This window comes from Pelodiscus sinensis, chromosome 14, assembly GCF_052426305.1.
Source record: "Pelodiscus sinensis isolate ZL-2025 chromosome 14, ASM5242630v1, whole genome shotgun sequence".
NCBI lineage: Eukaryota > Metazoa > Chordata > Testudines > Trionychidae > Pelodiscus > Pelodiscus sinensis.
The window spans coordinates 21,251,854-21,264,308 of record NC_143065.1 but is presented as its reverse complement, the minus strand read 5'-3'; the positions used below and the strand labels follow the sequence as shown (position 1 = coordinate 21,264,308).

The window sequence follows — 12,455 nt, the reverse complement described above, 5'->3', positions numbered from 1 at the left end:
TTTAGTAAGCTGGTTTACAACATGGTTTCCTAGGGTTTAGATCTCAATGATCTCAGAGATGCTCAATGACTTCTTTGTTTCGGTCTTCACCGAGAAGTCTGGAGGTGTGCCTAACATAGTGAATACAAGCAGAGAGAGGGTAAGTTTAGAAGATAGGATACACAAAGAACAAGTTAAAAATCACTTAGGAAAGTTAGATGTCAGCAAGTCACCAGGTCCTGATGAAATGCATCCCAGGATACTCAAGGAGCTGACAGAGGAGGTATCTGAGCCTTTAGCTATGATCTTTGAAAAATCATGGCAGACAGGGGAGATTCCAGAAGACTGGAAAAGGGCAAATATTGTGCCCATCTATAAAAAGGGGAATAAGAACAACCCAGGAAACTACAGACCGGTCAGTTTAACATCTGTCCCAGGGAAGATAATGGAGCAGGTAATTAAGGAAATCATCTGTAAACACTTGGAAGGTAATAAAGTGATAGGGAATAGCCAGCATGGGTTTGTGAAGAACAAGTCATGCCAAACTAATCTGATAGCTTTCTTTGATAGGATAACGAGCCTTGTGGATAAGGGAGAAGCGGTGGATGTCATATACCTAGACTTCAGTAAGGCATTTGATACGGTCTCGCATGATATTCTTATTGATAAACTAGGCAAATATAACTTAGATAGGGCCACGATAAGGTGGGTGCATAATTGGCTGGATAACCGTAGTCAGAGAGTTGTTGTTAACGGTTCTAAATCCTCCTGGAAAGGGATAACAAGTGGAGTTCCTCAAGGGTCTGTTTTGGGACCCGTACTGTTCAATATCTTCATCAATGATGTAGATACTGGGATAGAGAGTACGCTTATTAAGTTTGCAGATGATACCAAACTGGGTGGGGTTGCAACTTCTTTGGAGGATAGGGACATAATTCAAAATGACCTTAGCAAGTTAGAGAAATGGTCGGAGGTAAACAGGATGAGGTTTAATAAAGAGAAATGCAAAGTGCTCCACTTAGGAAGGAACAACCAGTTCCATACATACAAGATGGGAAGCGACTGTCTAGGAAGGAGCATGGCGGAAAGGGATCTAGGGGTCATAGTGGACCACAAGTTGAATATGAGTCAACAGTGTGATGCTGTTGCAAAAAAAGCAAATATGATTCTAGGTTGTATCAACAGGTGTGTTGTAAGCAAAACTCGTGAAGTCATTCTGCCGCTCTACTCTGCACTAGTTAGGCCTCAGCTGGAGTACTGTGTCCAGTTCTGGGCGCCACATTTCAAGAAAGATGTGGAGAAATTGGAAAGGGTACAGAGAAGAGCAACAAGAATGATTAAAGGTTTAGAGAACATGACCTATGAAGCCAGGCTTCATGAACTGGGCTTGTTTAGTTTGGAAAAAAGAAGATTAAGGGGGGACATGATAGCGGTTTTCAAATATCTAAAAGGGTGTCACAAGGAGGAAGGAGAAAATTTGTTCCTCTTGGTTTCTGAGGACAGGACAAGGAGTAATGGGCTTAAAGTGCAGCAGGGGAGGTTTAGATTGGACATTAGGAAAAAATTCCTAACTGTCAGGGTGGTCAAATATTGGAATAAATTGCCAAGGGAGGTGGTAGAATCTCCCTCTCTGGAGATATTTAAGAACAGGTTAGATAGACATCTGTCAGGGATGGTGTAGACGGAGCTTGGTCCTGCCTTGAGGGCGGGGGGCTGGACTCGATGACCTCTCAAGGTCCCTTCCAGTCCTATTATTCTATGATTAGTGCCATGCTAGCAAGAACTGTGTTTAGGCGTAATTACACTGTTGGAAGCGTAGTAGCAATAGCTCCTTAAATTCCACAGAGTCAGTCTTGGAACAAACACACTCTTTAAACCTCATTTCTGTCCAAAAAGCAGCTCAGTAAAACATGTTTGGCAATACTTCATTCAACAAACTATTCCTATGGCTAAAAATGTAGGAAAACGTAATTAACTATTAACTTTTAGATGTATTGTACTTGAACTTGTTGGGTTTCAATTCTGTAAGCTTCTTGGAAGAGGGCAATCTTTACATAGTACATATCTACTGCACTAGCAGAATAGATCCTTGAACAGGATCTGCAGGCACTACTAAGCAAAGCATTGCCACCATTAGTGATATTCCTAACTTTGGAACATCAGCAGATTACAAATGTAAACTTTTTCCATGTATACTGTGTGCAAGTTGTAAGCCTGTAGGTGCATGTACAATGAAATCAAAGCAAAATATGCAAGAAATAGTCCTACCTTAATAACTTGTTTGATACCATTAATGGTTATACTCATGAAAGATTTCAGCATGCCACCATCATTCAGATAATCTGCATATCTCACACACATGAACAGGATGTGAGCTGGTAGGTCCGGAATCATGTTTACTACCACTCCGCGTGGCTTCAGATCTGAGTGAAGAAGAGATACCAGATATTCACTACACACAGTAGATACAAAGATAGTATCACCATCTACTCTTTCTAACCATGCTCTTGATTAATCAGTTAGTGGATGACTTTTTTTCCCTGTATAATTACTAGAGCTGATCAGGAAACTGCCATCAGAATGATCTCCCGGTGCCAAATTCACCATCTGCAAAATTTATATCTTCTGTCAGAAAATCATTCTCAGGATGGCTCCCTCACTCCCCGGCAGCCCAGGTTTTCAGTCTTCCTGGTAATGCACCAGATGGGTTGCCTCCAAGTGGGGCTTCCTGCCTCACTCTCAGCTCTTCTAAGCCCCAGCTGCTGGGGAGCCAGTGCTCCATAAATTCCCAGCCTCCCACTCTGGGGGAGATGAAGAGCTCTGGGAGCTGGCCAGCTGGGGAGTCAGGGATGCCCAAGGACTACTGACTCTCTGGCACACAGTGAAGAAGGAGAGGCCTGGAGCTGGCTGGAGGGCAGGATGTTTTAGAAAAATTCTATTTCATTCTTTTCAAAATGTCCCTCTCATAGAATGTTAGTTTTTGTTCTGAATCCAAATGGATTTCCCCCAGAAGCAAGAAGTTTTCTTTGGGACAGAAATGTTGGTTCTTGCTCAACTGTAATAATTACAATACAATACATTTCCATTTAACATCCCGTATAAAAATATGTAAAAAACATTGCGCAGATGGGTAGGAAATACAGTAACAATCTTATAAAGTACAGGATATCTAATTTAAGTACAGGTTGACCCTCTTTAATCTCACACTCTTTGGTTCAACTGCCCTTGTCCAACATAATTTTAGTTAGTCAAATGGCCACTTATCGTGGGTGGGCTCATGTTTCTCGTAGTCTGAGAAAATCCCACCAGTCCTGGCTCTCCAGGTGGGATGCTGAACTGCTTTCTCCCCCTTTCTGTGCCCCTCACACTGCCTCAAGCCGGGAGCACAGCTGGGACTGGCTGCAGACCCCGGGGCCAGGGGCAGAGCCCCACAGCTGGTGGCTGAGACTCCAGGTGGCAGCGGGGCCCCCAGGTGCCTGGCCGTGCTGGGTGCAAAGCCTAAGGGTGCTAGATCACCCCCTGCATTCCTACTTCCTGCACCTATGGAGATTCGCTTGCACTGTATTGACCTCCCACAGTTCAGCAAATTCTTTGGTTTGGCACCGTTCAGGTCCTGAGGGTGCTGGACTAGAGAGGTTCAACCTGTAGAAAGGAATGGCATCCGTGATGGAAGAGTCAAGCAGAGGGGAAAAACGCTCTTATTTTAAACCAATAGCAAGGATCTAAGTTTTCCGGTACATAAGCTAAGAGGGGTCAGGGAGAGCACTGAAAAATAGTAGAGTTTAATGTTAATTAGGAGTGAAAGTAAGTAAAAAAAATGGCTTGATGGTGAGATTTAATGAGTGGAAACAGCTCAGAGGAAAGGAAAGATTTCCACACAGAAGGAGAAACATAAGTAAAATTGTAACCACTAGTGAAGCGGATGGCAGGGAAAAAGCAAAGAGGAGACTATGACCCAGAGATGTTATGCCTAGATGTTGGGGTGACCAAGTTTCCTTTAAGTGGGCATGCAGCCCTTTTATGAGCAACGAGCAGGCAGCTGATCAGCTGGAGAAGCAGGGAGCACAGCTGATTGGAAAGGGGGGCACTTGCCCTCTTGGAGGAGCAGAAGCAGCTGCTGCTGCTATAAATGGAGAAGCTGGCTCCAGCCTGTACTCCAGGGCTGGGCAAAAGATGATCTGTGGGCTGGATCCATCCATGAGAGCCCCAGCCAGCTCCCTGCCTGCCCCACCCCCGTCTGGCACTCTGGAAAGCTGGGTGCAGGGGCAAAAGTGTGTTTCTGAATGCCGAGAGCCTGGAGGGAGGGGAGACAGGCTTCTCATGCTGTTCCCACCACTAGTAGCTCCCATTGGTTGGTTTCGACCAATAGCAGTTGCCTGTTTGCAAGCCAGGCAGCATTTGAAGTGCCCCTCTCTTCTCTCATCCCCAGGGCTCACAGCATTCAGTTTAAAACAATAAACATGGCTCCTGCAGCTCCCTGAGCACGTACAGGGGCTGGAAGGCAGAGATCCTGGCTAAGGAACCTGCTGGGCTTCTGACTTGGATCCAGGTAAGGTCTCCCAGCCAGAACCTATCTGGCACCCCAGCCCCTCCACGCTCTGGCCCCCTTTGCCCTCCTACCCCATGTAACCCAAACCTTCTGCACTCCTGCTCCAGCCTCCATACACCTTCCCAGACACTACATCCCCTCCTGAGGTCACAACTCCCTCTCAGACCTTTCACCCAATCCACTATCCCTGGTCACAGCCCAAATCTCTGCACCTCTTCCTGTACTCCTGCCCCAGGTCACAACCCCCTTCCCAGGCCCTGCATGCCCTCTTCACTCCAGTTCATTGACCCAGGTCACGATCCCTTACCCCAAGCTCCCTTCTGCACCTAACCTCCTTCCCAGATCCCTGCACCTCCTCCATTAATTAATGGAAGAGTGTGGCCCTCAACCATTTACCAAATTCTTGGAGTGGCCACCCCATCAAAAATTATTTCCCACCCCTGTGTTAATGGCATAAGGTAAGAAAGAAAAAGATTCTTTTAACAGAATTTTTTTGAGTGTTGCAGATATCTAAAACTCCAAGCTTAATAATTTTTTAAAATCCTGTGTTCCTAATTAATACATGGTAAACTGTATTACATTAAGGCCAGATCTTTGCTATCTGGTAGAGTTCTGGCTCTTACGAGTCAGAAGTAGCAAGTAGTAGGTGTGATGCTGGCTGTTTTGTAGAAACCTTATTTGCAAGATCTTTGAAACATGAATCTGTCTGTTAGAAAGGATGGTGATACATGCACACCAAGGTCTCAGAGGGGTAGCCATGTTAATCTGTAACTAAAAAACCTTTAAAAAACAACAATGGTTCTGTAGCACCTTAGACTAACAAAAAATTAAAATAGTATCATGAGTTTTTGTGGGCACAATCCACTTCTTCAGCTAAGGGTAGTGTTAATTTCTTTTTTATTTGATTTCATATTAAATAATCATAAGCATTGCCCTTTGTTAATTATCCCTTGTTTTAATATATTTTCTTCCACATCTATCAACTATTTAAAATACATATTTATATCTGTTTTTTGTTTGTATTGGTGTGTGCACATCCACACACTATCTCAATATTGGTGTTGCACATAAGAAATTTCAGGTGGCCCAAGGATAGAAAATCTTAGAGGGAACACTTATGGTGTCTGGTGCTAAGTAAATACCATAGACAGATAAGAAGAGCAAGTGGGTAGAAGACTAGATGAGAGACCAAAGAGGAGCAATGACATGGCCCGAGTCATACAGCAAGAACAGTCCAATTGAAACATTCTGAGTTTTGAGAGCAGGGGCTTGTGATTTCAGCAGAGAGGTAGGGACAACTTCTGGCAATGTTCTAGAGACAATGACTTACAGACAAAGTAGGGCTGGAAGTAAAATTAAGATCCTTCTGGAATACTCTTGAGATTTCCAGTTTCACAAGTGAACAAATCAGAAGATAGACAGTAGAGTGAAAGAGATGAGACAAATGAGTTTTCACCAGATAAAGTACTTCTGTCTTTGAAACACTTTGAATCAAGCAGGAATAGAAAGCAATAGGAGGGTGCTCCTAAGAGTAAAGTGAGAGAGAAGGGAGATAATAACAGTTAATAATGAGCACATCTGAAATTTAAAATCTTGGTTTTTTTTAACATGATACATTGAATATAATTAAATATGGCAGTCATTCAAAGTGTAACTGACGTACCAAGGATCAGATTTTGAATAATTCTTGCTTCATCTTCCTTTCTGTACTCCATCATTCCGATGTACTCTTTAGGCACAGCTGGCACACGTGTATCATTGGCTGTCAAAAGCAAAGGTATGCTTACTTACAGGTTAATATAATGTTAACATGTTAAAACAAACTATGAGAGACATGCAGTTCTTACTGCTAGAAACACATAGTAGCTCCTGTTTACAATAATAATCTCAATTTGTGGCTCTAGTATTATCAGTTAATTCCTGCTCATTTTATTCACATGAGTAGTCTAACTGACTCCTGTGGAACAACTCACACTGAACAAGTGAGCAGGCTCTGACTACCCAACCCAATGAGTCTAAAATGGCTTTTAAAGTGAAAACTAATTCTGAAAAAAAATTGTACACACGTATACACACATTTGTTAGAATGGGCTGAAAAATAAGGGAAACATTTATGAAATTTTTGCTAAAGCTTTCCCATCCAAAGACTGAATTGCACAATCTTTTGACCTCTCTCTCTCTCTCTTTCTCTCATCCACACACCCTGTATTACACATTCAAAACTATTTTAAACTGTAAAAAAAAAGTCCTACCTTTTTCAATAGTCTTGGTAAGAGTCGTGATCTGATCCTGTAGCTTTTTTATTACTCTGTCTTTCATGTCTAACTGTTCTTCAAGATCCTACAATAATCAAATAAAAATGGCCAGTGAATGTATAGCTACCTAACTTTTTTTAGAATATTACTTTGCACTGTATATGTAGTCTTACTAAAAATTACAGTTACATACTGGGCAAAAATCCAGGATTAGCAAGTATCACGCCTGTAAACCTATGCTGCTACCTCCCCAAAAGGCGATAAAAATTAGATTTGGAGCAATGTTGCAAAGATGTGCATCCTTACTGGCACTGATGACAAACCAATCAGACAGCACATGCAGAAATCTGCTTAGTAGTTGGTCTGGCATAGGTAAATATTCATCCGGCTCGCTAACTTAATTTCCCTTTTAGAATATTCATTCCCAATTCTGCAATGAGTTATGTATGAATTTAATATTCAGATTGTGAGCAGTCACCTTGAATACAAGCTTGATCCCACAATTCCCTCTATCCTCAAAAATCAGTGGAGGTTCCAAGCAGAGACTTGAGAAATGGGGTAAAATTGCTCTAATCTCCTAGTACAATATTTAACTGCACTATGCCTTTAAATCTTTTGCTCGATAGGGTTAGACTTTAAGATAGTCGCTGGTGTTGGGGGTTTAGGAAAAGCTGCATTTCAGTGGTAGATTATGGAGCTGTTAATGAAACAAAATATATCTGAGAGAAAACAGAGGAAGCACACACAACAGTGGCATGTGCACTGTCTTCCTCCTGCTGGCCTGTTCCGGGGCAGCAAGGAATAAAGCCATAGGCACATCCTCCTTCAGCTGGGATTTCCACTGCTAATGTTGGCTTTACAGTTCCTCATTCTCTGCATGCCAGAAGTATAAGGACTGACACTCTGCCTAGCCCAGTATGGAGATGCCAGGGAGAGGGGTTATCCTTGAGCAGCCACTCTGGGCTGGAAAATATTTAGCTCTTACTGTGTAATCTCTATTTTTAACTGTTTCAGGGATGAATTAAGAGAATTTCAATCCTCACCATGTTTTCTGCAGTAAAATGAGATGCCTCCTGCTTCATCATGCTCTTTATTTCATTCTCAATTTCATGTTGCTTCTTTAGATGATTGTTTATCTCTTGAATTTCTTGGACTGTGATAATCTGCTTCTCTTCTTCTTTTGTGTGTATTTCAAACTGGTCTTCCAGTCTTCTAGAAACCACAAAAACTTTGTTCTGTTTTTCTTCTTCCCACAAATCACAATATTACTTCAAGATGGGTTACATATTCTATTTTTTCTCAGGTACCAACTGAGTTGGCAGAAGCAATTTCCCACCTTAGCATTATGTCGCCCCAGTAACAAGTAGTACTTGCTAAACAGAATGCCAGTCTCTATAAAAGCGACGAGGAGTCCTGTGACACCTTATAGACTAACTGCAGTGTAGGAGCATAAGCTTTCATGGGCAAAGTCCCTATAAAGTTTTAAGCATCTCTGCGCTCCAGCCTCCAGTATTAAATCCACATTTCTCAAACAAGATTTAAAATACTACTACTACTACTTACTTCCTTTGACCTTTCTCTGTCTGATTGTTTTGCTCCTGATTAGGCATTTCTTCCATTTTTTCTGTGATGATTAGAAAAAAAATCCAACAACAAAAGAAATACAAAAAAAAAAAAAAAACACCAAACAAACAAACAAACAAACAAACAAATAAATTACTCCCTTCCCAGTTTATTAGCATTTGTTCTAGGCTGGAATTTAGTTAATATTTTCTTACACACTGTTTCCCATTTCCTGTAACAATATTGGATTACAAGGCAAACTCTATCAAAAAAGTCCTTTGCTTACATAGTAACTGTTTAGTAATAGGTCCAGTATGCAATGGAGTTGAGTGCCCATAAAAGGCACAGGATCAGACACCAGCTGCTAAATACTGTGTAATATCAGAGCACTTTACAAGGCACACATCATGTAATTAAATGTTAAATAACAGACTATTTTCCCATTCTGCACAATAGGGAGCAGATTGCATACTATCGTGACTTTTAGAACTCCTTCAGTAATTACAATTTGGAATAAAGTTTAATCTACAATGAAAACACTGTTGAGGAACTAAGTGTCTATAAACAAAATAAAATAGCAGCAAATCTTCAATTGCTCTGGGCCAAATCCCAAAGGCGTGGATTTTCAGATTTTAAAAATCATTTTACAAAAAGCTTTACTCAGTCCAACGTCCAAGTAAATTCAGTGGGAGCTTTGTCAGCAAAAGGAATCTAAGAGTTGGCCCATAGTAATGGCATGAACAACAAGGAGTCTGGTGGCACTTTATAAGATCAACAAATTTATTAGGGTATTAGAGCATAAGCTTTAGTGAGCTACAACTCACTTCCTCAGGAGGACAGAGGGAGTTACAGAGGGTGGGATGGAGGAAGAGAGAAAAGGATACAGAGATGAGACAGTGACATCAGTGGTACGTAATGTAGTAAAGAACTTCATGGGAAAGAGTCTACATCAGGCAATTCTAAATTACACCTATGGCATAGAATCTATAAATGATCCACAATATTCCACTTTGCCCTCTCCCATTAAAATACACTCCCTCCATGCTGGACTGGGGGGAGAGAGTGGGGAAGGGGAAAAGTCCTGCCCATGGCACTGATGTGCTAGTAGGGGGTTCCCAGAAGCTCTCTATACTTGTTTGCAAGACAGGCCCCACATTGGTTCTTTACCTTTCATCTTTGAAACTTGTCCTTGAAGGCGATGTTCAAGATCCAACTTTTGCTTTTGAAGTTCAGAAATCTGTTGTCTGAAGTCTGGGATCATCTTTATAAAGAGGAAATAAAATTTCAATAATTTAGTGTCTCAATATTATACAGGCAGTCCCCGGGTTACATGGATCTGACTTACATCGGATCCCTACTTACAAACGGGGTGAAGAAACCCAGCACAGGGAGACGCGAAGCTAGCGCGTGCTCCCCCCCCCCCAGCAGACCAGGGAGACGCGGAGTGGCTTTTCTCAGCAGACACCTCAGCTTGAGAATAAAGGACTGAGGGAAGTGATGTGTGGGAGAATAAAACTGAACTCTGGAGAAATGTTTGGCTAGAGTTTCCCCTACAATATGTACCAGTTCCGACTTACATACAAATTCAACTTAAGAACAAACCTACAGTCCCTATCTTGTACATAACCCGGGGACTGCCTGTACATGAAATTTTAAACAGCTGAATTGGTTTAAAGGAAACTGTGTCATGGTTTTAATTTTTCCAGTTCAATTTATTTTTAGAAAGTATTACTCATACAATATATTACAAAACACTTCAGAGAGAAAATATTATAGACTCCATTTTATAAATGAGTTTCATCTCAGTAACTTCAAACTCAATTTTGAAAGTATTTCTCATACTCTTTTACTTGTTTCCAACCAAAAGAAATAACACTATCCACTACAGAATACATTTCCTTCTTGGAAATGTGTATTCTGTTTGCATCAATATCAGGATGGCTCAGGTGGTAGCACAACCACCTCTTGGTCAGAAAATTTTGTATGTTCAAGTTCTCAAACGGACTTTGGACTTAGAACCAATGCTTGTAATTTACTGGCTGTTTTATATGACAAACTGCCTCTTGGTGGATAGACTATCAGGCTGCTCAAACCTATGAGGCATCAGGTTTCAATTTTTTTTCATTTTGTGGACCCCTAAAAAAATTCAAATGTAGGTGCAATTCTGTGGAAATCTTAGACATGGTCGGTGGATCCCATGGGGTCAGTGGACCAGAGGTTGAAAACCACTTTGATATGGAAGATATGGGATTTAATGCTAGTTGACAGATTATCTTTAAGCTTATATGCTAGAGCAGTGTTTCCCAATTTTATTTGGCCACGGAACCCTTTTAAACTCAAAAGAATTTTGTGGAACCCCTAATAGCAGTCTTATATATGGAGCTGAAAAAGTAGACCCTAAATAAGTAAGGATAATAATAAACAAATGCTAAACAAGGTCATGAGATCAACACAAATGAAAATTGTTTTCAATAAAATTCATAAATGATTAATATTAATTATTATTTTTAAATAACAACATGTTATTGTAATGGAATTTTCTCACGGAACCCTTATTTTCACTTCACGGAACCCTGGGGGTCCCCAGAACACCATTTGGGAAACACTGTGCTAGAGGACTGGTTCCATTCACATGCTAAATGTTTGCAAAATATCTGGCAGTCCTGCTGGCTGCATGCATTCAACTCCAAGGTATCATCATGACTGGCACCCAATTATTGGAGCTGAACTCTTTAAAACTGCAGAATGTTGAGCTTTGGAACTGGGACAGGCTGACTGCTTACCCAGGTGGTTACAATGAAAAAAAATCACCATCTTTCAGAAGAAGCAGTAAAATTAGCTTTGTTGTCTGTTCCAAGTGGTTGTTAAAAGTCCCACGACACGTTTTAAAACTAGTACAGGCAGTCCCTGACTTACGCGGATCCGACTTATGTCGGATCCGCAGTTATGAACGGGGCTGCCCCAGAGTACACGGACTGCAGGACCTCGCGGTCCTGCTGCCCGTGTACTCTGGGGCTTTCTCTGCGTCTCCCTGGTCTGCAGACCAGGAAGATGCAGAGCAAAGCCGCGGAGGGGCTCGGGCAGCGGGGCACCCCAGGCGCGCCTGGGCTGCCCCGCTGCCGGCTCCCCCCCCGGCTTTGCAAAGCGGCGGGGGGGCTCGGGCGGCGGGGCACCCCAGGCGCGCCTGGGCTGCTCCGCTGCCGGCTTCCCCACGGCTTTGCAAAGCGGCGGGGGGGCTCGGGCAGCGGGGCACCCCAGGCGCGCCTGGGCTGCTCCGCTGCCGGCTTCCCCACGGCTTTGCAAAGCCGCGGGGGAAGCCGGCAGCGGGACAGCCCAGACGCCCCACGGCTGTCCCGCTGACGGCATCCTCAGAGGCTTTGCTCCCCGTCTCCCTGGTCTGCTGGTCTCCAGCAGACCAGGGAGACTGGGAGCACAGCCGCGGAGGACCCAGGCGGCGGGACCGCGGTGCGTCTCGGTCCGCCGCCCGTGTCTTCCTGGTCTGCTGGGGTGGGGGGGGGGGTGCAGCTAGTACGCCCTCCCCCCCCAGCAGATGAGGCTTTTCTCCGGACGCCTGTGGCAGAGCAGCTGGGGTGCTGCCGGTTGGTCCTGCAGCGCCGCTCTGGGCGCTACTGGTCCAACCCAGCAGCACCCCAGCTGCTCTGGTCCTGATTCAGCCGCTGCTGGTCAGTTTCAGCAGCAGCTGAATCAGGACGCCTGGGGCAGAGCAGATGGGGTGCTGCTGGGTTGGTCCAGTAGTGCCGAGGAGCGGCGCTACTGGAGCAACCCAGCAGCACCCCAGCTGCTCTGCCCCAGGCGTCCCCAAGTCAGCTTCTGCTGAAACTGACCAGCGCTGACTACAGGAAGCCCAAGGCAGAGTTGCTCTGCCCCGGGCTTCCTGGAATCAGCTGCTGATCAGTTTCAGCAGCAGCTGACTTGGGGACACTTGGGGTTCTTAAGTTGATTCTGTATGTAAGTCAGAACTGGCGGTCAGTTTCAGCAGCGGCTGAATCTGAATGCCAGTTCCGACTTACATACAGATTCAACTTAAGAACAAACCTACAGTCCCTATCTTGTACGTAACCCGGGGACTGCCTGTAGAGGTATAAACT

At 43.6% G+C, this 12,455-nt stretch overlaps 1 protein-coding gene across 2 annotated transcripts in view; it reads right to left on the bottom strand.

Annotated features, from left to right (window-relative positions):
* MYO5C (myosin VC) overlaps positions 1-12,455 on the bottom strand; it is a 73,049-nt gene that overhangs the window by 9,922 nt on the left and 50,672 nt on the right. For both annotated transcript variants that reach the window (XM_075897256.2, XM_075897258.2), the window contains exons 30-35: positions 9,514-9,607; positions 8,347-8,407; positions 7,827-7,995; positions 6,781-6,868; positions 6,192-6,290; positions 2,248-2,402 (exon numbers count right to left, since the gene is read on the bottom strand). In XM_075897256.2, the coding sequence (XP_075753371.2) occupies positions 2,248-2,402; positions 6,192-6,290; positions 6,781-6,868; positions 7,827-7,995; positions 8,347-8,407; positions 9,514-9,607 (666 nt within the window). The remainder of the gene's footprint in view (positions 1-2,247; positions 2,403-6,191; positions 6,291-6,780; positions 6,869-7,826; positions 7,996-8,346; positions 8,408-9,513; positions 9,608-12,455) is intronic.